This window comes from Rattus rattus, chromosome 14, assembly GCF_011064425.1.
Source record: "Rattus rattus isolate New Zealand chromosome 14, Rrattus_CSIRO_v1, whole genome shotgun sequence".
NCBI classification, from domain to species: Eukaryota; Metazoa; Chordata; class Mammalia; order Rodentia; family Muridae; genus Rattus; species Rattus rattus.
Genome location: NC_046167.1, coordinates 8,745,920 through 8,770,370, shown reverse-complemented (window position 1 = coordinate 8,770,370; position 24,451 = coordinate 8,745,920). Strand labels below are relative to the sequence as shown.

Here is a 24,451-nt window from a genome sequence, read left to right as displayed (position 1 = left end):
AGACCCAACTTCATATTTTCACCATTTTCAATTCTACGTCAGTTTTTTTTTTAATTTTTAAAAGCGTCTTAGTCTTGAGGTTTTAAGCATAAACTTTGTTTCAATTCTATGAACATAATTTAGCCTTCAAGGTATCTATTTACTAATGGTCAGTTGTTTCGTAGTCTCTCCTATAAGACATTTGCAAAGGTGCCTAGTCATGCTCTTATATTTAAGGAAGGGGCAAACAGGCAGAAGCAGCAAGGGCTATGCTCCCAGGCCTGGCTTTCTGGCTTCATGGTTCCTTCTAAGACACACTTGTTGAGTATTTCATAGAGGAGACAAGTGGTTGTTTACATGTAGTTTAGTCACTGTGTTGTTTGTTCAGAAATCAGGCTCCTTTCTGATACCTCAAGGACATAAATGTAATGAGCATAAGTTGGGCTTCCAAAAGATCAAAATGGAGTGGGATGGGAACTCAACAGTCAGAATCACTTTTCCCTTGCTATCTAATGTCCCTGTAGTCAGGCACCCCTACAACTTACTTAAGTCTGTGGTTTTATACCAAATAGAAAAGTAATTCTTAGTAGGCACTTGATGGTCTGAGATGCTCTGCCTTGAGAACAGACTTTAAGCCTCTTGGCTTTGGTCACCAGCTTTGGCCCCCAGTGTCTTTGGGGATTCTCTGTCTCTCTTTGTCTCACACTTTTCCTAATGCCTATGTGAATATTCCCTGAATACTCAGCTTTCCCAAGCTGCTTCCTATTTTCCCCTTCCACATACGATGACTTTATCTCTGTGCTGTATGAACCCTTTCACCGTCTTACTGCTCTCATAGGCCACGTGTACTCCTCATACCATACTGCTACCATTCGGAACCATGGTCATTCTCCGTCTCTGTCACTGGATTCTTAGTTCTCTGAAGGAGGGCTGGTCTGCCACCTTCCTGTGTCACAGCACTGTACATGGGCTAAGACTACAGGTAGAAATCTCAGTTAGATTAATAGTGGTCTTTGCTTTTGTTTACATAATTTACACAATGTCATTCTAAGTCTTGTGTGGTTTCATGTTTTATTTTTCATCAGTAAATGTGGATCTCTTTCTAGTTCCAGGGACAATTTAATCAGACTTGGTAAGCAACCATTAAATGCTGGGCAAGACAGGTGCATAATAAACTATTATCCCTCCTAATAAGTCTGTTTTGAAACATGTATCTGTGTGTACACACATACATAAATATAGGTATATGTCTGTACTTACACAAGTGTATTTCAAGCCTCTATTTATTGAATGTGTTTTGTCTGCATGTATGTATGTTCGTCATGTGTTTGTCTGGAGCGCATGGAGGTCAGAAGAGGCACTGAATCCCCTGCAACTGGAATTACAAACGGTTCTGAACCACCATGCAGGTGTGAGAAAGCAGACCTGGCTTCTCTGAAAGAGCAAATGCTCTTAACTACTAAGCAATCTCCCAGCTCCGGATATGTATACTTGTATATCCACCATCCTTTACATTTTGGACATGCACTTCTGTTTTATTAGATGAATAATCTTAGGTTTTCCTTTTCTCCAATAGGATATCCATCACAAGAGTCACTGCCGACATCTCCCTGGCCAAACGCTCAGTATTAAACAACCCCAGTAAGCACGCAATAATAGAAAGATCCAACACAAGGTCGAGCTTAGGTAAGTCAGCCAATTCCAATGAGCTCGAGCTATTTAACTACTCCCTACCTGTCAGTAACAGTGAGCAGACCTGGCAAGAATAACTGCATGTACCTTGTAGAAAAGTCCATGTCAGCAGCTACTGTACAGTCCTAATGGTTCCATAGTGTAGATTACTGAGACAGTGTAAGTCATCCCACCTGCTATCAGCACTGTGGTTTGTTTCAGTAATGCTCACTCGATATTTATATCAGTGGTCAAGTCATATTCAAATCAGTATGATTTATATGCGAGACTGAGAACAGAGGAAGCCACTTCCTGTCTGTCCTGAGTTACATCAGTATTTTTATTTGTAAAAGCAGCGTGGGGACTTTGATGGACTTGTTGGGATGTGGTTGGAAATTGTCATTAACATATGGTAAGGTAAAGTTCAGACCTTCCAGCAGCTACTGTAGCTTCCTGAACCTTTGCTTGGTGTTTTAATTACTAATACATTTTTAACTAGTATATTGTTAGGTTTAGGGTCTATACATTTCTAAAAGTTGTCAGACATGTCAGATTTAGGTTCAATTAATTATTTATGTGAAATATGTAAACACTTTGGGAGGCAGAGCTTTAGCAAACAAATTTTTCAGTTACTCTGAACTTTAAACATATATATATGAAAACTTACCTTTTGTGTCTTTGGAGGCCTGGAGGGATAGATCAATGAATAAGGGTACTTGCTGTTCTTGCAGAATTGGAATTCGGCTCCTAGTACACATTAGGCAGCTGACAGTCACTTGTAATTTAGGCTGCAAGGGATCCAACATCCTCTTTTGGCCTCTGTGGACACATGTACGCATGTCCACACACAAAATACAACTCCATTTTGTCTCCTGCCAATAAGCAGTGATGTCTAGTGACACAAGTCTGGAAATAGATTAAGGATGTAGATGTGGTACACACACGTATAACCCCAGCACATCAGAGGCTGATGCAGAGAGATTAAGTTCAAAAGTAGCCTGGAACACACGATGACACCCGATCTTACAGTCTTAGAAGAAAATGTGATCATTTTTGCTTATAGTAATCTCTTATTTATTTTGTACTTAAGAAAACTGTAATAACTCATTTCATAGATTTAACTAATTCACTCACAGTGACATTTTAAATGCCTCTTCTGTTCCATGTATTTCGCTGCACATGCACTAGGTCCCAAGCACTATGCTAAAGCTTGAGAGTAGTGGGATGGATTTCATACGGCCTCTACACCCAGAAGCTTACAACAGCACTAAGGCGGATAGGAGGCAAGGAGTGCAAGTGAGAGCAGAGGGCTCCTGGTGAGCCCAGTGCCATAGACAGAGCTGATGCTGAAGGAGGTGGAGGCCATGGGGCAGGCGTTCCCAGGTGTCCTGAGCTGAGACTTGCATCTTAGAAGTGTGTAGAAAGGAAAGAAGTTGAGGAGACAATGAGCTGATGATTTGAGACAATGGCAGTTATAAGAATCTTCTGGAAAATATGTCAGTTTGGCTAAAGTGTGGCTGAAAGAAAAGGGAGAAGGGAGGCATACCATAAAGGGGAAGGGGAAGGCATTCAGGAGCCTGTGAAAGAGTTTATTCTTAAGGCACAGAGAACCAACCACTCCTAGGCAGTATTATAGGTGCCAGGCTCACAAAAATAAAGGACACAAAATACAGGTGTAAATGAGCTGAAAATCGCAGGTAACTGGTCAGTGGCTCATGAGCCCATGGAGCAGAGAAAAACCTGAGGAGGGGATCACTGAATCCAGGGAAGGCCTAGTCAGTGACCCTGTGGAATCCATAGTGCTGGGGACACTTTGAATGGGTATCTCTGAAAAGCTAACAAACTATTTGTAGCCAGTGTTGTTTCATTGAATCTTTACCCTCCATGCACAGATTATTGGAGTAAATCATAGGTATATTTTAAAAGTTGATAAATTTTAAGTACCTAAACTACTATGCAAATAGGAAACAGTCCATATATTGTAGTCAAGCTCTTAAATCCCTTATTTTTTGCAACTTTTTTCTTGGAAAAAAAGACTAGACAACTTATTCTGAAGGCTTCTGATGGTCCGAATTGTGCTGTGTTACACTGTTATCATTTGTGCAATTCTATTCCCTGTGTTTCTTACAAACTAGTACACTTTATCAGATGAGATATGTAGTTCAGGGTGCTATGTGACCAAATATTATTTTGTATTTAGTATATCAAATGACTAGACTGTGGTTTCTCAAAGCATCCTAGTAAAGAATTTTATATAAACAGTTAGTGACTTGCATTTTCTAGAAGAATATGTGAGTTAAAAGGTTCTGTCATCAATACAGACAAATCAAAGAAACTGAAGCATTTTTAGGCCCCAGTTGGATGGTGTGAAAGAGTTTTGTGGGCTGGAGAGATGGCTCAGAGGTTAAGAGCACTAACTGCTCTTCCAGAGGTCCTGAGTTCAATTCCCCAGCAACCACATGGTGGCTCACAACCATCTGTAATGGGATCTGATGCCCTCTTCTGGTGTGTCTGAAGATAGCTGCACTGTACTTACATAAATAAAAATAAATAAATCTTAAAAAAAGAAAAGAAAAGCCATGGCCTAGTGCCTGTGTGGGGGTTTTGGGGAATCTTGTGGACTTGACTGTCTTGTCTTCAGTTATAACTACAAGCTACCTGCTGTGCTTAACAGTTCAATACTAAATTATTAAAATTTTAAAGTTCAGCTTTCACTAAGAGTAGCTCATTTCAAGTGCTGAGTACCCCCAAATGGCAGCCACCAAACTAGGCAGTGCAGAGAACGTCCTCGTTGTCCCAGATGGTCAACCCGGTAGCCCTGCTGTGGAACCTTTGGAGCGTGGTAGCTGAACTGATGATGTCGTTTCCTGCAATTCTATGTGCTACTTCTAGTGGGAAACCGCCTGTTGAAACATGAATGTTACATGACCACTTTTCATTTCTTTTGAGATTCTAATTTACTTACACTATTTCGCCCTTGGCTTTCCTCCCTCCAAACCATCACACATACCCTTCCCCACCGTCGCTTAAATTCATGGCCTCTATCTTTACAAACTGTTATTGCATGCACATATATACGTATGTACATATACATTCCTAGTCATATCAGAAGCTACACTTGTAAAGTCTCACCAACTTGACTGCCTAATGTGAGCTGGCCAAGGATGACATCAATGAACAGCACAAACTGGATAGAGAAAAGCCCACAGGGCCTCAACCCTACACAGACAACTACAGGCAACTGAAAGAAGCTGGCAACTGGAGAGGTGGTCCTTCCCAGGGCACAGCATGACAACTGGTCATCCAGTACCAAATGGCCAACCTTGAAAATGTACATAGAATTAGCATTACATGGACTGAACAAGTTATACTAATGACCATGTCTTCATTGGTGGCAAACAAGAGAAGTGCAGTTTAGGCCAAGTGTCCAGTAGGCACCCTCATGTCTCTCACATCCTTGTATAACAGATGGCCCAACCCAGGTAAGCTCATGTGCAAGGAAAGGTATGCACTTGGAGCTGGAATAACGAAGGTGTGAGGAAATAGCCCTTGCCAAAGGACGCCTTTCTCAGTCATGTTGACTATAATCACTAAAATGGCAGCTGTCCTGCTGTCACTCTGGATAAAGAACTAGCGTGGTACTTTATTCCAGCTTCCTGTAGATTTAAATAAGTGAACTCTGTTTAAACCTTTACAGCGGAAGTTCAGAGTGAAATTGAAAGGATTTTTGAACTTGCAAGAACACTGCAATTGGTAGTCCTTGACGCGGATACAATTAATCACCCAGCTCAACTCAGTAAGACCTCTCTGGCCCCTATCATAGTGTATGTAAAGATTTCTTCTCCTAAGGTGAGTGGATTGCACTGTTTTTCTATATTCAGATTTTACTGTCATGTGCTTTATGCTCTGTTCCTTTGTCATGGACGTAGTTTTTGAAAAGCTCCACACTAGTCAGGAAGTTTCAGGAGAAGAATGAGCATGTTTAACGTGTGGTCCAGAGCAGTGTTCCTCAAGTGTGGATCATGGCTCTCTGAAACGACTTCAGAGGGTCTGTGATGTGGGAGCTGCTGCCATGGGAACATTAGGGTGTTTCTCTCTATCACTCTTGGGATCTGCACACTTGGTGGGAAAGCTGCTGGGAGTCCAAGCCTGAGTGCAGAGTTCAGTGCAAACGCATGTGTGCTCTCAGTTACAGACAACTCTAGAGCAGGTTTCACAGAAGGATGAACTAAAACCTTCAGCTACAGCCCACAGTAAACTGCGCTGGGAGCTCCTATCCTCAGGACTGCTGCCAGGATGCTCATTCAGACCTGAGGTCCTAGCAGACCTTTCCTTAAGCAGCCAGTCAGACTTCAGAAAGAAGTGTCTGCTGCCAGCAAAGCAGTGCTAAGCAGCTTAGTGCGTAAACATGTGGTTCATAGAGAAGTCACGAGACCTTACAAGTCGTGTAAGGAGAGGTCCAGCAGCTTCAACAGAGCAGGAATATGTTAAGCTGTTCCATGTAGCCCACCCGAGTCCTCATGGCCACAGGTTTGTATAGCAATCCATTTGCTGGACTTCAGTTTAGTACTGAAGAATGTCACTTGCTCTCTGATGAGGAAGCTGGCAAACCCTTTATCTCTGTAATGGCCTCCTTACAAATATCAAAAAAACGTACTTTATAGCATATTGGATATAGAAGCTAATATTTCAGATGTCTTAAAAAGTGATTTTTACTTTAAAATGAATTAACAGTGCTAAGATTTTTAGAAATATTTCCTGAAATCAATGGCCCTTTGCAGTTCATGATATATATACATATTTATATATATGTATCTATATAAAGAGTTGATAAGGCAGGAATTTTTGAGAACTGTTAGGCGAGAAAGGACAGCCATCAGCTTTATACTAGTGCTTAAGTCTGCAAGAGATTTACGGAAACGTTAATTTTGGGGTTAATCTCTATGTTATACTTTCTCAATGATACATGCTGATCATCCAGGGCCAAGTAGAAAGTAGTCCATAATGCACTGTGTAGCTCACCCAAGTACAGATGTTCCTGTTATAAACCCATACCTTTTACAGGTTTTACAAAGGTTAATAAAATCTCGAGGGAAGTCTCAAGCAAAGCACCTCAATGTCCAGATGGTGGCAGCTGATAAACTGGCCCAGTGTCCCCCGGTAAGTAATCTACACGGTCCCAACAGTCTAAGGGTTAGACCTCCATCGTAGAAAGGGTGCTTACATCTGGAGAAAGTCCTCCGGTGAGTAATCTACACGGTCCCAACAGTCTAGGGGTTAGACCTCCAGCGTAGAAAGGGTGCTTACATCTGGAGAAAGTCCTCCGGTAAGTAATCTACACGGTCCCAACAGTCTAGGGGTTAGACCTCCAGCGTAGAAAGGGTGCTTACATCTGGAGGGAGAGGCTCCTCCTCACTTACAATGGCATTCATTCTAAGGAAGTATGCCAGCGCCTGTGTGACGGTGCGCCTTGAATACGTGTAGACCAGGTAATGGTCGCCCTTCTGAAAACACTACAAACACCCCATGCAGCCCTCACTCTCTGTTAAAGGATGGTGGTTTGTAAGATGGACCTCTTCGGAGTCTGGGTCTTACCCACTTCTAGAAACATGCAACAGGTTGTCCGAGAAACTGACTTGGACCATGTCCGACTGAACACTGAGTTTCACGTACAAGAGCGCCAGTGGGAGCGTGCCTTCTGCAGCACACACTGAGGTCGGAGGATAACATGGGTCTTGGCCCTCACCTTCCATCTTGAGACAGGTGTCTTGTTGCTGGCTAGAGTATACAACAGGCTAGCTGGCTTGCTAATTTTCAGGATTCTCTTGTCTATACCCTGTATTCTTGTACAAGTGCTGGGATTACTAAAACTCGACGCTATGCATCTAGCTTTGGCATGGGTTCTAGAGGTTCAAGTGCACAGCAAGCACTTCTCCCAGTGAGTTATCTCACTAGCCCCAAACCCATTTTCTTTCAAACTGTAAGAACGACCTTTTATTGAGGAAGGGTTCATTAATCCTTCTTTGCCGCAGCCTTCCTCACAGCTGCCAGCACATTACTCAGCTACTCCTGCTTTCTCTTGGCACGGATGTGCACGCCCACCCTCCTCTTGATGAACTTGAGTGGTCCTTGTCCTTGGACACTTTGAGCAACTCCATGACACCCTGCTTGCTCGTAGGGCTCGAAGCTGACACCTCCCGGACCATGTCCCGCACGAACTTGGTGTGCTTGGTGAGGCGCCCATGGCGCTGGCTGTGTCTCAGGTTGCTGACATTTTTGGTCACTTTGTGGCCCTTGTTGAGGCCTACAGTCATGAGTTAGCACAGGGTCATGGCTGCTGCTCCCAGATGGTGGCCAGGACAGGAAGCTCAAACCAAATTTTTAAACAGTAAGTTTGGAACACATTCCTACTTTTACATATTATACTTTGGGACGATAGTTCCAATCTAGTAATCATTCAAGTACAGCAATTTCAGAAGATACTTTAAATCAGTCAAATTCATAATTGTATATTACATTTCTTGATCAACAATTTTAAATCCTCAAAAATAAAGGACCTCATCTCTCACTAATCTCTCCCTACACAAAAGTGTTAAGTTTGGATCATGTCAAAATGCTAGTAGTTTGGACTATTTCTGCCAATATGCATGACCTAATCTTGCCTCATTTGCTTCCAGAGCTTTCTACAGCCTGTCTCAAGACCAAGCGCCCTTCTAAACTGATTAGATTGTTCATGTTTTCTAGCACAGTATCAACTTTTTACAACTGACAGTAACTCCCCTGCATTGCCCTCACCAACCATGCTGACAGCCGTCCATTCTTGAGCAGTTAACCACTCAGTGTTAATTAAGGATTTGAGGAAACACACACACACATAGGCTAAAAGAGCCAACAGAAAAGGAAATATCAGGGCAATAACAAATACAATGGGCAAGGCCTCTCTTCTGTTTACGGGTTTGAGGAAAAGACAGAATTGGTCCTGCATTGCATTAATGTGCTATCTGAAATGCTTACCTCAGCAGGAGTCATTTGATGTGATCTTGGATGAGAACCAACTTGAGGATGCTTGTGAGCATCTCGCCGACTATCTGGAGGCGTACTGGAAGGCCACCCACCCTCCCAGCAGTAACCTCCCCAACCCTCTCCTTAGCCGGACTTTAGCCACCTCAACTTTACCTCTGAGCCCCACCCTTGCCTCTAATTCACAGGTAAGAGCACTTCCTTTTATGGTCTTCATAGAGAATCTAGGCTGTCTCAGCTGATCCCCTGAGACTCAAGTCCAGTGAAGGAACATCATGCTTGATCTACTACTGTTTGCTCACCAAGAAGCCCAAGTGCCAGCTGACCAAGTTCTATCAGTCCAGTATGAGTTGTGTGCCTAAACAAAGAGCTGTGAACATACCTCAGCCATCCGTCTGTGAAGGCTCCGGGATAGCATATGTCCTCTGTATATCCTCCAACCTAATGAATTTTAGTCTGTTCAAGCAGATTAGTTGACTATAGTTATAAGATACCCATATCAGTATCAGAATCACAAAAGACTAAACATCACCCTTCTTGCCCCGTCACTGAAATGAAATGTTATGGGAACACTAGTCCAGCTTAAGTCATGCCCCTGAGTATGTCAAAGGAGTGAAGGGCTGGGCTTCATTTCGGGTTTTGGTACTACAGACAGACACACTTACACGATGCTGCTCCCAAGACACGTTAGTTCCTCAGCTGATGCCCTCATGTGTGTCCCTTTGCCACAGGGTTCTCAAGGTGATCAGAGGACTGATCGCTCTGCTCCCCGGTCTGCTTCCCAAGCTGAAGAAGAACCTTGTCTGGAACCAGTCAAAAAATCCCAACACCGTTCTTCCTCAGCCACACACCAAAACCACCGCAGTGGGACAGGTCGAGGCCTCTCCAGGCAAGAGACGTTTGACTCTGAAACCCAGGAGAGCCGAGACTCTGCCTACGTGGAGCCAAAGGAAGATTATTCACATGAACATGTGGACCGCTATGTTCCACACCGTGAACATAACCACAGAGAGGAGAGCCACAGCAGCAATGGCCACAGGCACAGGGAGCCTCGCCACCGCGCTAGGGACATGGGTCGAGACCAGGACCACAATGAGTGCAGCAAACAACGAAGCCGGCATAAATCTAAGGATCGCTACTGTGACAAGGAAGGGGAAGTAATATCCAAAAGAAGGAGTGAGGCTGGCGAGTGGAACAGGGACGTATACATCCGCCAATGACCGTGCGTGTCTCTGCCCCCAAGTCTTGTGTAACATCATCCTTAAGCAAAATCTTTGGGGCTCCATTGCAACCATCTGTGATCTGTCTTGTATATTTTGTATTGCTGTTGCTTGAATAGCAATAGCATGCAATCAAGTATTACTATACATTCTTTTGTAAGTACCACAGAAATTGGCCTAGTACAGCTGCAGTCCTCAGTCTATATCCTGAACTCTTCAGAAGCTGTTTGGGGTAGCTGCCACCTGAACAGAGTGGCTTCAGAAATGTAGTTAATGTATTCAGTGAGCCAGATGCAGCACAGATAACAAGTGGAATTCCTCCATATTTTTAATACCCAGATACCTGACCTGTCATTCTTTCATGGACCACTGTTTCTTGCTTGTACCTCTGGCTGACTAAATTTGGGGACAGATTCAGTCTTGCCTTACACAAAGGGGATTATAAAGTTAGAATCTATTTTCTATGTACTAGTACTGTGTACTGTGTAGACAGTTTGTAAATGTTATTTCTGCAAACACCTTATTATAATTATATATATAATATATATATATATATATATCAGTTTGATCACACAATTTTAGGGTCTTAATGCCAAGTCAGCAGATTTGCTTTATGAATCACAGGGACTAGAAATGCCCACATTCAGGAAATTTCTAATATTGTCTAGACTCCTCTCCCTATTCTAAGAGAGAGCCTGTATATAGTGTAAATATGTGTGATTGCTTGACTTGAGGTTTGATTTCTGAATGTAATCCCATCCTTGTAAGTTTTTCATTTTAACCATAAATTATGGTAAATGTAACCAACTCCAGAGGTTTTTCTACTCCATACAGTCCACACTGATTGTGACAAACACGTTCTTAGCAGCTAGTGTCTGTTATAGTCACTGCACTGGAGTATCCAAGCGGAGCCCACCATGTGCACATGCGTGTGTGAGTGAGTGTGTGAGTGGCTGAGATGAAGTGGAATGCAGAAGACTGATGCGGAAACCAGAGGCTGATGGACCTGGCTTTGCATTTAACTGTTGTATGTTGCTTTGGAACCCACTGAGCAGCAGGGAATGTGAGGAAGCTTGCTGCCAAAGGAACTAGGGAGCACTTAGCGGCTGACTCCCTGCTTTTGCCCCTGAAGAGAGAAAACATGGGCGTCTTGTACTGTGAGTGTTCCACTGGAAATGGACAATCTTTGTGTGTCAGAGTACTTTGTTTTAGTAAGAAATGTTTACACAGCTTGTGCAATTATTTCGTAGGGAAATAAATTTTTATAACTTGTCCCACTTCACTTTCTAAACGTGCCTATTGCTCCTCTTGTTCATCCTCAGCCACCGCTCTTCTTCCCCTGCACCAAGCTGAGCAGCTGCACTGTCGGAATCTAGAAGTGCTTCTTAGAACCAAAGTTCCTGCTAAATCTTTAGAAGTTATCAGGGCAAAAATGGAATGACTTGAAGCAAAAAAAGTTGAAACATTTTCTTTTACGAGACATCTCTGAGGGAGAACCTAGAAGACATTTTTTTCACACCTCAATTTGCTTGCGTTAAGAAGCTTAAACTGCTCTTAGCCGAGGCTATCCAATCTCTGTCTCTCAAGAGTCCAGTGCTGATGGAGAGGTAAGACTGTATGAGCTCCACACGCCCCTAGCATTCGAAGCCTTCGCAGGAAAATGTCTATCTGTGATTACCCAACCAGATCGGTATATACTAAAACAAGAAATAGTTACAATAAATATATTTTTGTTTTGTTTCCGGGTTACTTCACATTCTTCTGAAATATTCTTAGGCATTCGTATGAAAAGCAGTTTGACATTTACTACTTTATTCTATACCCAAGAAAACTCAAGCATTTAAAACGTGAGTTGCATATGTATTTGACCAGTGGGTTACCTGCTTAGAGAATGAAATTTTCCTCAGAACAGCACTCCACTCTTACAGAAATACAGACGATACCCAGCAATCTCTGACCCAAACTGAGAGCGTACGCATCACAGACAGACTTTCTACAGTGATCTACTCCTTTCCGGTGTGTGTGTTTCATCCAGAGGAATGGCTGAGACACTCGGCCTCATGATGGATGGTGTTTCTCTTACCTGCAGTTACCAGGCTTCCCTTTCAGACTAGTTCTAATGCTGTCCATCCATCTGCTTAATGCGAGCATGTGCGTGCACATCACAGCATCCCCCCTACTCTGCCCAAAGCTCTGACATAGGCACCTGTGTGTGAAAGCTACATACTTGGGCTCCCAAGGAACATGGCTGACTTCCTGACTAATGGGATGTAACACTGCTCTTTTCATGAGCAAAAGTTTAATCTTACCTGACTCACTTGTAGAATCCTGATTTTTTTTTTCCTGTAGTCAAACCAGGAAACGCTGGAAATGTAGTTAACAGTGTTATACTTGTGTCAGTCACTTGAATTTCTCCTCTGCTTTCTCAACTGCTCATTTACTTACTGTTACAAAAAAGGTGCTGCTAAAAGTAGGACGTCTTCAGTCACACTGTACTGCAGACAATGCCACACTTAACTTGTCTGCTCTGCATCCCTGTTAACAAACACTCCCTGTCACGACACTGAACTGTTTGATGAACTTGGTTTAAAGTAATTCATGGAAACAAATAAAGAGCTGGCTTCTGCACTGTTTACCATTGGTATTAATTGCCACCTTAGGAACGAGTGTACTAGACCTGACATTTCACATCTTCATCATCCAGTCTTAATAGCCTGGTATTTTTGTAATCTCCCTTCAATGTCTAATTTAAGTAAGACAAAACAACAAGGTAGGTAAGATTTTTAAAATGTAAACCAGAGTTTTCTTCCCACCTTAGTTCAACCTGTAGAGTAATTCAGACTCAACTTTAGAGGTTTATTTCCTTTTTAAGAAGATGAACAATTTCCCCGTCTGCTGGGGACACGACTCCGTTCCTCCTTGATCTTCTGGTCTTATCCAGTAAGTGTCATATTGCTGACTCTGGGCCTTATTATCTGTTTTACTTCACTTTGCTATATAAACTAAAATCTAACATAGGGTTTTAATTAAAATGTATTTTTTACCAAATAAATGCTTTTTTTCCTGTTTTCATAGAAATAATCTATATTAAAACTAAGTATGCTAAAAGATGTGCTGAAGAGTATGTGGACTGCTTTCAAGTTCGAAAGGAAGCAATCCACTGAGAATGGCTTAGTTTAAACAGGAAACTGTTAGCAGCATTCCCTGTCCTTGCTGACCTGAACACACGCAGTTTGCCTTTGCTGGCTCCGTGTGCACTCTGGTATTTACTAGAATGGGTAAAAGTCTGACAGGTTTGCTGCTTGGCTGTTCCTCTCCCACTCTCACCCTAGCTTATCACATACAGATGTGCAGAGAGCAAGGAAGGAAACCATGATTATAGAGTTGCTTAAAATACATTAAAAAAAAAAAAAAAGGGAGGCTACCTGAATTCCCAGAATCAGAAGTGCCTCAAGGAGATGGTGTTTCTCTTCAGTCAAAATCTCCTGGACACAGGCAGAATGAAAGATAGAAAAGGCTTGCTTATATACTTGAATCTTGGGAAATTCAAGAGAACTTTTCATATTCCATCATACCACTTACTACCTACTCTGAAGCAGTGATATGAGAAAGAGGGGGAGGGGGAGGCTCGTTTATCTGTCCTGGTCCATTTCCCAGGTGCAGGAGTGAAGCTCAAGCTAACAGTCCACTGGCGTCACAATGTGCTGGGACATACACTTGGGTACAGGCACTTGGATGTAGAGAGCTCAGGGCTGTTCAAAAGAGATTTTCTCCAGGAAGAAGCCACTCAAAGGCTTTACCTGATCCAAGAGCTGCTGCAGTCAGGATGGATACGGTAAGTCGTTGAGAGACCTTCCTACGGGAAGCCTACAAGGAAAAAAAATGATTAGCATTCGGTTCCAGTTGTTCGTCCAACATACCCAAACCCCAGTAATTTGGAAGGTGTGAATGGAAGAAAGTAAGCCACTGTGGTGCATTCCACACGAGGTCTTTCCCATGCTGCTGGGTACTAGAAATCTAAGTTTAGCGACAAAGCAGGGCCCTGAGGGCAGGATGGCTGAGCGGCCGGCAGGATGCTGGTCACTTCTGCAGGACGGCTGGGCTGCTTGCTTTGTCCCCACTGAGTTCAGATTTGACTAAGAGCTCTCACTCTGAGCTATCGGCCATGGCTGCCGGAGCTTGTGCTCTGTGATGCTGCTTGGGTTCCTTGAGAAGAGCGGAGACCCAGTGAAAGTGCCTGGCCAGGTCTTAGCTCTCAGTAACTGCTTTCTCCTCCTTATCAAGCATTTCTCTATAATTTTGCATGATGTCTGTTCCCAAAGAGGATATAATACAGCCAAAATGTGGAATACTCTCAACTGTCTTTTTAGCAACAAAGTAAATAGCTATACTTCACTTTTCAAAGTACTCCACAGCACAAGTCCAAGCTTTATTTAAAAGTGATCTGAGGGCTGGTGAGCTGGTTCAGCAGGTGAAAAGGTACTTGGGACAAAAACCTGGGAATTCAAGTTTGAGCCTCAGAACCCAAGATAGAGGAGAGAAACTCCCAAAGGTGGTCCTCTGACTTTGACATGTGTTCCACACACATGCTCAGTACATAAATAAAACTTTACAATAAGAAGTCAGATTTGGGGCTGGAGAGATGGCTCAGTGGATTAAGAGCACTGACTGCTCTTCCAGAGGTCCTGAGTTCAAATCCCAGCAACCACATGGTGGCTCACAACCATCTATAATGGGGTCTGATGCCCTCTTCTGGTGAGTCTGAAGACAGCTACAGTGTACTGATATATAACAAATAAATAAATAAATCTTTAAAAAAAAAAAAAAGTCAGATTTGGAATCAGTACACACACACACACACACACACACACACAGAGAGAGAGAGAGAGAGAGAGAGAGAGAGAGAGAGAGAGAGAGAGAGAGAGAGAGAGAGAGACGGACAGACAGACAGGGGCCAGGACTCCGGTAACAAGCCTACTTACCTCAGTCATGACGAGGTCAGTATTACTGCCCATGTCCTGAAAACTGACTGAAGGAACCACCACTGTCTTGGAAACAGAAAACAGCTTTACATGACCACTTGGAAGGTTTAGAGGTTTATTCTTTTGTTTTTAAACTCTTTTTTCACATTAGAAAGACCAATACTGATGAGTTAGTGCTGAAAGTGTGTTCCAGACCCCAGGCGACTCCTCCTTCCCTCTCAGGAAGCATGAGGCCGATTTTGCTTTACTAGCCCTCCCTTCCCCAGGGCCACATATACACACTGCTCCTAATCCGGGGAGCTGCTAGCATATCCTGTTTCCTGAGCAACTGTGCCATCACTCCGTTGGCTTGACAACATTTTGGTGTAAGAAACAGCACCACACGCAGACAGCATTCAGGATTTTCATTTCCGAGAAACCTTCCTTTCTGTGCTTTGACATTTTAGAAACTTTGCAATAAAGAAGCCTATACAATCCTTGTTGGCCAGCCAAATCACGTCTTCCCTTCTGGCACCTCCAAGAGAGTTCGTGTCCATGCTCTCCAGAGGCACAACACACGGGTCAAAGCGCTGCAGCTGTTTCAGCTGCTCCAGTGACAGGCCAGCTCCCAGCATCCCTTCTCCTCCGATCTGGGGTTCCTGATGGGAAGACATGAGCAAAAATGGCTGAATATGCTACCATCAGTAAGCTGCCTCTATACGGCTTACGTAAAAAGAGAGATTGCCTGTGAGGATGATGTCTTCCAGAAACGTGAGTCCACGTGAGTCCACGTGCCTTTGTGAGATGCACACACCAACTGGAGGGCAGGATAATTGGTGATATGTGGTCACCTGATAAAGGAGTCCTATTTATTAAGGATCCTCCATGTTTATCAAGTATGATGTTACAAAGGGCCTGAAGGCTATGATTAGATGCTTGGAGACTTAAAATGTGGCTCTAACATATTTCAGCTATATGATCAAAGCAAGCAGCTTTACCTAACTCAATTTACTCATATGTGTGTGTGTGTGTGTGTGTGTGTATAATAGGTAAAATACCCAGTACTAAAGCTAAAAGAGACAGCACTGGGTCTCGTGTGACGTGGATAAATGAATAGTCCAGCTTCTCATTCTCTAACAGTGAAGGAAGCCAGCCCCAGAAATATCTGAAATGTCTTTAATCATACCAACTCTATGATGAAAGTTTTCTTCTTTAATACACATTAGAAGAATACATGTTAGAAAATGATATATAAATCATGGCTGCATCAACTAGGTTTTAAGGAATCTAAAGAATTCAATTTTTGAAAACCATTAGTGCCAAATATCAAGTCCATAGACAAGTGTTTGACCACTGGAGAAGAAATGGCTGTCAGGAAAATACAACCATCCATGGCAGCAAGGGAAGGGTCCTCCGTTATTTCTTCTCATGGACTCATGGGAACTCTGAGGTCTTGCTTTCCTTTCTATGTAATCATCGTAACCTCCCAGGACAGGGACCATGTCTAGATTGTTTAAACCTCTATGATGTGACTGCCTGTTAAGAGTTGTACAGGAAGCCATGACGTCAGGTGCTCAATGTCTCCAAATATTAGCATCTCAGTAGACAAATATCTCAGAATTGAATGTCCTAACAAAAATCCTAACAAGAAGTCTAGTTTGTCCTAAAGCACACGAGAGAGTTTTGAAATACCCTATGCTAATGCCAGTACAAAGGGACGCCCCACAGCTGCGGCCTGTGCCCGTGGCTAGTCTGATATTCTGCAGTGCACTGTGTCTCATGTGGCAGAGCAAAAATGTTCAGTCTGTTCCAAATCAGAAACGTGCAGGGCTGGGAAGGACGTAAAGAAGCCTTGCGAGCACCCGGTTTGGTTCTCGCGTTCACATGTGTACCTCAGCACATCTCTAACTCCAGAGTCAGGTGATTACCTGACTTCTGTGCAGCAGGAGTGCACATGGTATGCATGGATACGTGTGAGCAAAGGCATCTAAGTAAAAAGGAGGGACTTTTTAGTGACAGTTAGTGACAGCAAGTGGAATAAACTGGAGCAGAAGGATACCCGAGCCTCACCCCAGTTTAGTCCAATGACAGGCTGCAGAGAGAGGGGAAGCTTCCTCATCTGATCGTGTGAGCCCTGTGGTTGGTGTGAACACACACCCCTCTGAAGAGTGCTCCAGAGCGCTGACACAGCCTCTATAACAATGTCCCATCTCCCAGTGGACTTCACATGCAGATTTGCCTTATGGCTCTGGAAAGTGTTGGTCTTCTCACCTGGGGTTGCAGTTGAAGGCAGGGGAATGTTCTGAGGGCCCAGGCGACTTGCTCTTCGTTTTCTGCCAGAGTTACTGTGCACGTGCTGTAAACCAGCACACCCCCTGGCTTCAGGAGTCGAACCGCCTAAGGAAAGCAGTGATCAGACTATGCGTGCCAAGACCCAATAGACCCCCAAGAGTGAGTTATCCAGTGGCACACAATGCCGTGTCAGCATCTGATGGAGTAAGTGTTATCCTGTATGACGTGGCCTCGTCCTGCAGTTAGACTACAATGTGCACACGGCATACTGTATGCAGCCTTCCCTGGAGCTTCATGGCACACAGACTCAGACTTACCTCCCCTGCCATGCTATCCTTATGGTCAAATTTACAAACTGCCATCTGTAGAGGGGACGTCCTTTCTGAATCTGTATGTACTAAGTTGTCAACATTGCTGGACCTCAGCTAAGGTGTCCCCAAATAAATACTTACCATCCTCGGAAACCTACTTGAACAGTCTTCCTAGGCTTCCCAAAGCTGCAGGCCTGGACCTCAGAACACCATTTATGCCTGAAGTCCTTTCATAGTCCCTTTCCACTAGTCAGCTCCTTTCAATATCTAATGTAAAGACGGCTCCATGGGTAAAAGGACTCACTGCTCTTGCAAAAGACCCATATTCAAGTCCCAGCATCCATATGACGGCTCACAACTCCAGCTCCAGGTGATCTTAAATTTACTTCTGACATCTGCTGATGCCTGCACACACATGGCACACATACATACATATAGGCACACATGTACACACATAGAATAAATAAGTATGTGTATGAATACATAGTCACACACAGAGAAAGAGAGAAAGTGTGTGTGTATGAGAGAGAGAGAGAGAGAGAGAGAGAGAGAGAGAGAAGTGTGAGTGTGTGTGTGTCCAGTTTGACTATGTTTCCTAACATCCACTACCACCATCCCAGTCTCAGCCTCTTTACCTTTCAACTAGATGATACGGCAGTTAAATCTGCCTACTTGTCTCCCTGCCCTCTTTCAAGCCGGTCTCCACATACTAGTCTGAGCGATGCTTTTCTATTTGTTGCTTCTCATCGCCACAAGCAAAGTCCTGAAAGAGCTCTCAAAGCTCTCCATAGAGGTGTTCCTGCCAGACTGACCTCCCCTTTCGGTCAGTCCTTCCACATTAGCCACACTGCCCTGCCATTCCTGTAATCCTCAAAGTCACTGCTACTTGAAGGCCCACGCAGCAGATCAGACACTACTTCTGCACACTGCTTGTCCCTTCATGATGTTTCATCCACTTACCAGTCCCCTTTCTAAACTGTTCTTCCTGATCACCATGGAGCTCCCGTTTCTATAGTGTGCTGTGCAGCACTAATGCTGTGTACCACAGCAGTAGCAGGCAGAAAATGGCATGGACTGTCTGCTTTCCTGGTTGTGATCTAGACACTATTTCCCATGCAGTAGTATTTAATCAGGGTGCCATGCTAATGTAAATTGCTCATAAGTTTATCTTCTCTTTTCTCTTTTGAAACAGGTTCTCATGCACCCCAGGCTGGCCTCAAAATCGCCATCTACCTAAAGATAACTGTAAACGTAGGATCATCTGCCTCTGTCCAGAGTGCAAAGGTCAGAGGTTGTGCTATCTCAGACAGATTAAGTCTGGCTGGGAATCTAACCCAGGGCTCCGGGCATGACAGGAGTAATGGCTAACTGTCACCTGAACAGGATCTAGAATCGCCAAGGAGACAAGCCTCTGGGCATGCTGTGACAGTGGAGACTCAGTTAATGGGGCGGTAAGACCCTGCACTGCGGAGCACTCATCCATGGGCTGAGGCTCTGACTTGGTAAGCACTGCTGAGCACCGCTCTCAGAGTCCGGTCAGCTGCCTGGAGCCCCGGTTGCCATGGCTTCCTCACCATGCTGGACTGTGCTGAACTGGGGCCACAGTAAGCAGTTTCTTCTGTAAGTTCTTAGGTCAGGCATTGTGTCAAAACAGCAACAAGGAAGTAGCTAGCACACCAGGCCAGCTTTCTTCCAAATGCATGCATCCCTAAGTTTACATTGTTCAAGCTCAAGAGAGATTTCCTTGAGCTTTTTGTGGATTTTGTACAATGAATTTTGATTATATTTAGCCTTTTCTCTTACTCTTCTTTGATCCACACTCCCCCCAGCCAACTTCTTTCTTTCTATTTTTTTTTGGGGGGGGGACTCATACTTTTGTTTATAATTTTAATAAAAAGATCTCCAAAATAAATCACAATTCATACGTGTGCCTTAAAAAAATGTAAACAAAATAATTACAGGAGGCAAAGGAAGGGAGGGACCTAGGTGGGAGAGGGGAGGGGGAGGAGAAAAGGGGAACAGGATCATGCATGGGGGGTGGGAGTTAAGTAAAGGGAGAAGTCCAGAGGGGCCAGGAGAATGAATAGAAATATACAGCCCTGAGGGGTGTGAGGTGGGAGGACCCTCGAGAAAGTACCAGAGGCCTGGAAGGTGAGAGACTCCCAGGACTCAATGGGGAGTCTCTCATTATGTTAGCCAAAATGCCCAACATTGGGGAGAGGGAACTCAAAGAGACCACCACCTTCAGTAGATAGATCACCCAGAGTCAAGAGTTCTGACCCAGAACTTTCCTGTCTAAAAGAATTGCAGGGGGAAAAAAAGAGAAGAAACTGAAGGAAAAGCTGTCCAGTGATCAGCCCAACTTGGGATCCATCTCAGGGTAGGGCACCAAGGCCTCATACTATTACAGATGCTATGATGTGCTTAGCATGGCTGTCCTCTGAGAGACCCAATCAGCAGCTGACTGAAACAGACATAGATACTTACACCCAACAATTGAACCCCATGGTTAAATTAGGAAACGGATTGAAGAAGCTGAGGAGAAGGGTAATCCCATAGGAAGAGCAGCAGTATCAACTAACCCAGACCCCAGGCTCCTGGACACTGAGCCACCAACCAGGCAGCATGCAAGGGCTGGTCTGAGGCTCCCAGCACATATATAGCAGAGGACTGCCTGGTCGGATCTCAGTGGGAAAAGATGTGCCTAATCCTAGAGAGACTTAAGGCCCAAGGGAAGGGGGAGGTTTGGTGGGGGAGAACACCCTCTCAGAGGCAAGAGGGAGGAGGAATGGGATTAGGAACTGTGTGGGGCAACAGCTAGAATGTAAATAAATAAAATAATTTTTAAAAATGAATAAAGGACAAATAAAATGATGTTTTATACACATTTAGTAATAACAATAGTTGATACATCTATTTCAAAAATAAATCTCTAACAATAGAATAAAAACTGTAAACATTTTGAGTGTGCCAGCTACTATGCTAAAGGCTCTCACAAGGACTTTCTTAAAGAATGCCTAACAGCCGTGATTCCTGTCTCCAATGAGCTATTCCTAATGGATAGCATTGTACTCCCCATTGCTGCAACTGGAAATCAACATACCAAAGGCCACTAGTGTAGAGGGGTCATTGTTCAAATGGAGACCGGTTGGATCCTAAAGCCCACATTCTCAATGTGTAGCCATGCCTCACACACCTGCTCTCAGAGGCCTCCCTCAGTGGTGATCCTCTAGCACGGCACAGGGGACCTCTGCTCTCTACGTGCTCCCTCACAGCTGGCCCTCTGTACTGAATCATCCATCTACTCTCACTATCCTTTCTGAATTTCAATTTTCACCATGACCTAAAAACCATGACAGAAGCAAAAAACAATAAAACAGTAAATTTATTTCATCCTCAGGCCAAAGTGTATTTTGCTGGGAAAGAGTCCTTTGTGCCACTTGGTGCTTTCCTGACAAAGGCGTGTTCTTTGATGACTATTCTGAAAGCATTTAAATAATTCACCCCCAGTGCTCCCTCTGTGTGAGAAAGGAGGTAGCCAGAGCGAATGAGCAGACAACCTGAGAGACCGAGTAATTACAGCAGTCATTGTTGCCGCGTATGTTCTCACTGGAGGAACGGGAAGAAACAACGAATCCATTTATCATCCAAAGATCGTTGTATGAGGCCTGAAAAGATGGCCCTCAGTCAAGAGCGCTCACTGCTCTTGCACAGGCCTCAGGCTCAGTAGTCAGCATTCACCACACCATCTCTAACTCCCTACGTTTAAAGGATGGTCAGTATACAGGAAAGCTCCCTACGTTTAAAGGACGATCAGTATAAAGGAAAGCTCCCTATGCTTAAAGCCGTGAGTTGAGTCTGACGATGCACACGGAGCATCACAGCCCTTGTGAGGCTGAGGTGAAAATACTGAGAGCTTGAGTCCAGCTCAGGATGCACAGCAAGAGCCTGCCTCAAAAGACTGAAGCCACACCAACAAAACAGGAAGTAGTCCCAATCTCTTCATTTATCTGTAGCAAAAACTAGTTAATATAAACGATACCATGTTATCTAAATGACTTGATGATACCCTGTGCATTAGTGCAAGCATCCCAAACTGTGCCTCTGTATCCATTAATCTGTAACTATCCTCTCTCGCAGTGTAACCATTAACCCGTAACTATCCTTTCTCGCAGTGTAACTCCTTTTGCTCTACTTTCTATCCCTAGGAATTACTTTGTAATTGAGATCATACAAAAATGTTTGCTTTTGTGAGTGCTTTACTTCACTTAGTATAAAGTCTCTAAGGGCCGTTTATATTGCAGCATGTACCACATTTCACTCCTTTTTAAGGATGAATAAATATTCCATGTGGCCATAGCAAAGCCTATGTGTCCAGTCTTGTCTATGACTCCTGACTGGCCCCACCTTCTGGCCACAGGGAAATGTGCTGCTCCACATAGGAGTTTTACAATAGTTTTGGTAGACTGAACACTGAACTAGCAGCAGTCAGTTTCCCACAGCAAAGGGGCATCACATACCACATTAAGGAGTTTTCGCTGCAGTGGCTGATAGGATGTCACTTCCTTCAAAGTCCAAGTGCAAGCCATATTTGGCCTCTGTCCCAGTCCACTGCAGGGTGCGTCAAGGAGAATTCGGTCAAAAGATTCTGGTAAGAATGGAGGTGCCCCTATAAAATACAATTAGAAACATGATCTAAAAGACAGGTCTAGAATAGAGCACTCTTGAGATATAAGCAATGAGAAATTAACATCATAATCTAGGACAGTAAATAAAGACAAATCCTTCCTCCCTTTAGCAACTGCTTGGCTAAGCTAAGAACGCTTGTATCTCATACAGACTTGACTTCGTAAGAACATCGAAATGCAGTTGTTAGAGATGAGCTCTGTTAGTACAACACGTAAGAACATCGAAATGCAGTTGTTAGAGATGAGCTCTGTTAGTACAACACAAAGCCACACCAAAGCAAGTAAGACTTTCAACTCCCAGTGTCAGAAGCCATAATGTCCCAGAGGCAGTACCTAGTCCTAATTCTCCTCACCTACCATCAAAGAAATGATCCCCCTGGTAATCCCCACCCCCAGCTCCCAGGCAGCTCGGGAAGAGTCAGAGCCGGTCAGGCTCCGAGCAGGTTGGTTCTGGCTGCTGTTAGTCTCCTGGTTTACAGCAATGTGCACGGCTACGGTCCACTATGGTTCCGAATCAAGTTTCCCTGTGTGCTCAGGAGTAACTTCTCATGTTGCCATTATTGGGAAAGCCGTGACGCTGGTCTCATTATACTTGTGTTCTTTACCTGCAAGCTTGGCATTGTTATTGAAACTTATTTAAACCCAGAATTACCTTCTGTTTTTATCTGTTTAGGAGATTAAAACACAGGCTATTTTCAACTCAACCTACCTCCATATAAAACCTTTTCCCCCTATTTCATTTACCATCTTAGCAAAATACTTTTTAAAGAACTCTTTATTTTTTGATGCATACTGGTAGCCATCCCCAACAAAAGAGAGATCATACTATAGTCCACGCTGCCCTTATCATGAGTGTGTGCACCTGTTTCACCAAAAGCCTCATTAAAATGGTGTTTTATTTCCTTGATCAACTGTGTTTTTCCTTTAAGCAGGTACAAACCTTGTGTAGCCTTTCCCTGCTGAAACCGCCTTTCTTAATGAACAGAACAGCTCTTGTACATAGAAGATATGAACCTATTTCATAATATCCTGTGAATCATTTTCTTAGCTGTAGTTTTTAACCTGCTTACATAAATGTCACACATCACACGTTTTGCTCTCATTCTCCCCAGTATGAAGTCACTAAAACAGTGCGAATGTTCAGGGGTACACTATATTGTGTAAAATATAGAAACTATGCAATAAAACAAAATAAAATAGGGAATTAAAAAACTTGTTGGGCTTTTAATGAGAAAGTCAGTCACTATCAGCTTCAAATGGCCTGTGATGGATATGTTTGACAATAAGGTAGTAAGTTCGGTCACCAAAACCTATAGTGGGTAAACAAGATTAAAAACACAGCACAATATAAACACAGCACATTCAAAAGAAGACAACATCATAGGAGGACATCACTAAGGAAATGTGGGACAAACAGTTCCAGCAAGGCTTCACCATTCAATTATTTACTGAAATAAATGAATAAATAAATGAAATAAATAAAGCACTTTTGAGAAGTGCTTGACATCACATATTCCTTCCCCACCATGACCAGGAGGACATCAACACTGAGTTCCCTGTGATGGGAGGTGAATGAAACAAGGTGCACCTTCATAGTGTGAGGCAAAACCAGGTGTTTATCACAGAAACTAATATACAGTGAAAGGGTAAAGCATTAAATGGGCACTTACTGCTCTTCAAAGGACAATGTGGCATGGCTAGTGGGTATATGAAAGAGATGCTCACTGCAACAAACCTTCAAGAAAATGCAGTGACAGTTACCAAAAGACAAGAACAGAAGATACTCTGGTGAGAGCATGGAGAGAGGGAGAGTGCACATGTACCATGTAAGAACTTAAATATAACCACTGCTAAGATCAGCATGGTTCTCTAAACGGTCAATAATAAAGAGCTGTGTGAGGCACCCAGGAGGCACGTATGGTGGGGAGCTCTCGCCACAGATGTTTGCACGCTCACTTCAGCACTACTTACAACAGCCGATGCTACAGAATCGGCTCAAGTGTCCAACCAGGAATGACTAGAAAGGACACAGGGCATGCATACAGGGCAACACTACAGCCCGGAAAGAAGTCTCGACACTTAAAACAATGTGGGAGAATCCAAGATACTCTGTTACCTGAAAATAAGCCAACCCCAAAAGACAGTTAATCTGGAAGCTAAAAATTCGAACACGTTGAAGGAGAAAGAGAGAATGATTGCCAATGGCAAGGAAGGACAGGGCAATATTACAGAGAAGTTACGAAGTTTACTGGGCAGGAAGGGTCAGGTTTGATATCTAGCACACAGAGGGACTCTATGCTTAGTGACGA

General features: G+C 43.6%; 2 protein-coding genes across 13 annotated transcripts in view; one reads left to right on the top strand and one right to left on the bottom strand.

Annotated features, from left to right (window-relative positions):
• Positions 1–12,523, top strand: part of Cacnb2 (calcium voltage-gated channel auxiliary subunit beta 2) — a 341,467-nt gene extending 328,944 nt beyond the window's left edge. For 6 of the 11 annotated variants that reach the window (XM_032884174.1, XM_032884170.1, XM_032884172.1 and 3 more), the window contains 5 exons: positions 1,556–1,665; positions 5,348–5,499; positions 6,715–6,810; positions 8,670–8,858; positions 9,402–12,523. In XM_032884174.1, coding sequence (XP_032740065.1) covers positions 1,556–1,665; positions 5,348–5,499; positions 6,715–6,810; positions 8,670–8,858; positions 9,402–9,890 — 1,036 coding nt within the window. In that variant the 3' untranslated portion in view covers positions 9,891–12,523. The remainder of the gene's footprint in view (positions 1–1,555; positions 1,666–5,347; positions 5,500–6,714; positions 6,811–8,669; positions 8,859–9,401) is intronic. The other 5 variants (XM_032884175.1, XM_032884171.1, XM_032884179.1 and 2 more) reach the window with 1 other exon arrangement.
• A 2,447-nt stretch (positions 12,524–14,970) lies between these two features.
• Nsun6 (NOP2/Sun RNA methyltransferase 6) overlaps positions 14,971–24,451 on the bottom strand; it is a 38,497-nt gene continuing 29,016 nt past the window's right edge. For both annotated transcript variants that reach the window (XM_032884182.1, XM_032884181.1), the window contains 3 exons: positions 21,975–22,123; positions 17,123–17,248; positions 14,971–15,510 (listed from right to left, as the gene is read on the bottom strand). In XM_032884182.1, coding sequence (XP_032740073.1) covers positions 15,277–15,510; positions 17,123–17,248; positions 21,975–22,123 — 509 coding nt within the window. In that variant the 3' untranslated portion in view covers positions 14,971–15,276. The remainder of the gene's footprint in view (positions 15,511–17,122; positions 17,249–21,974; positions 22,124–24,451) is intronic.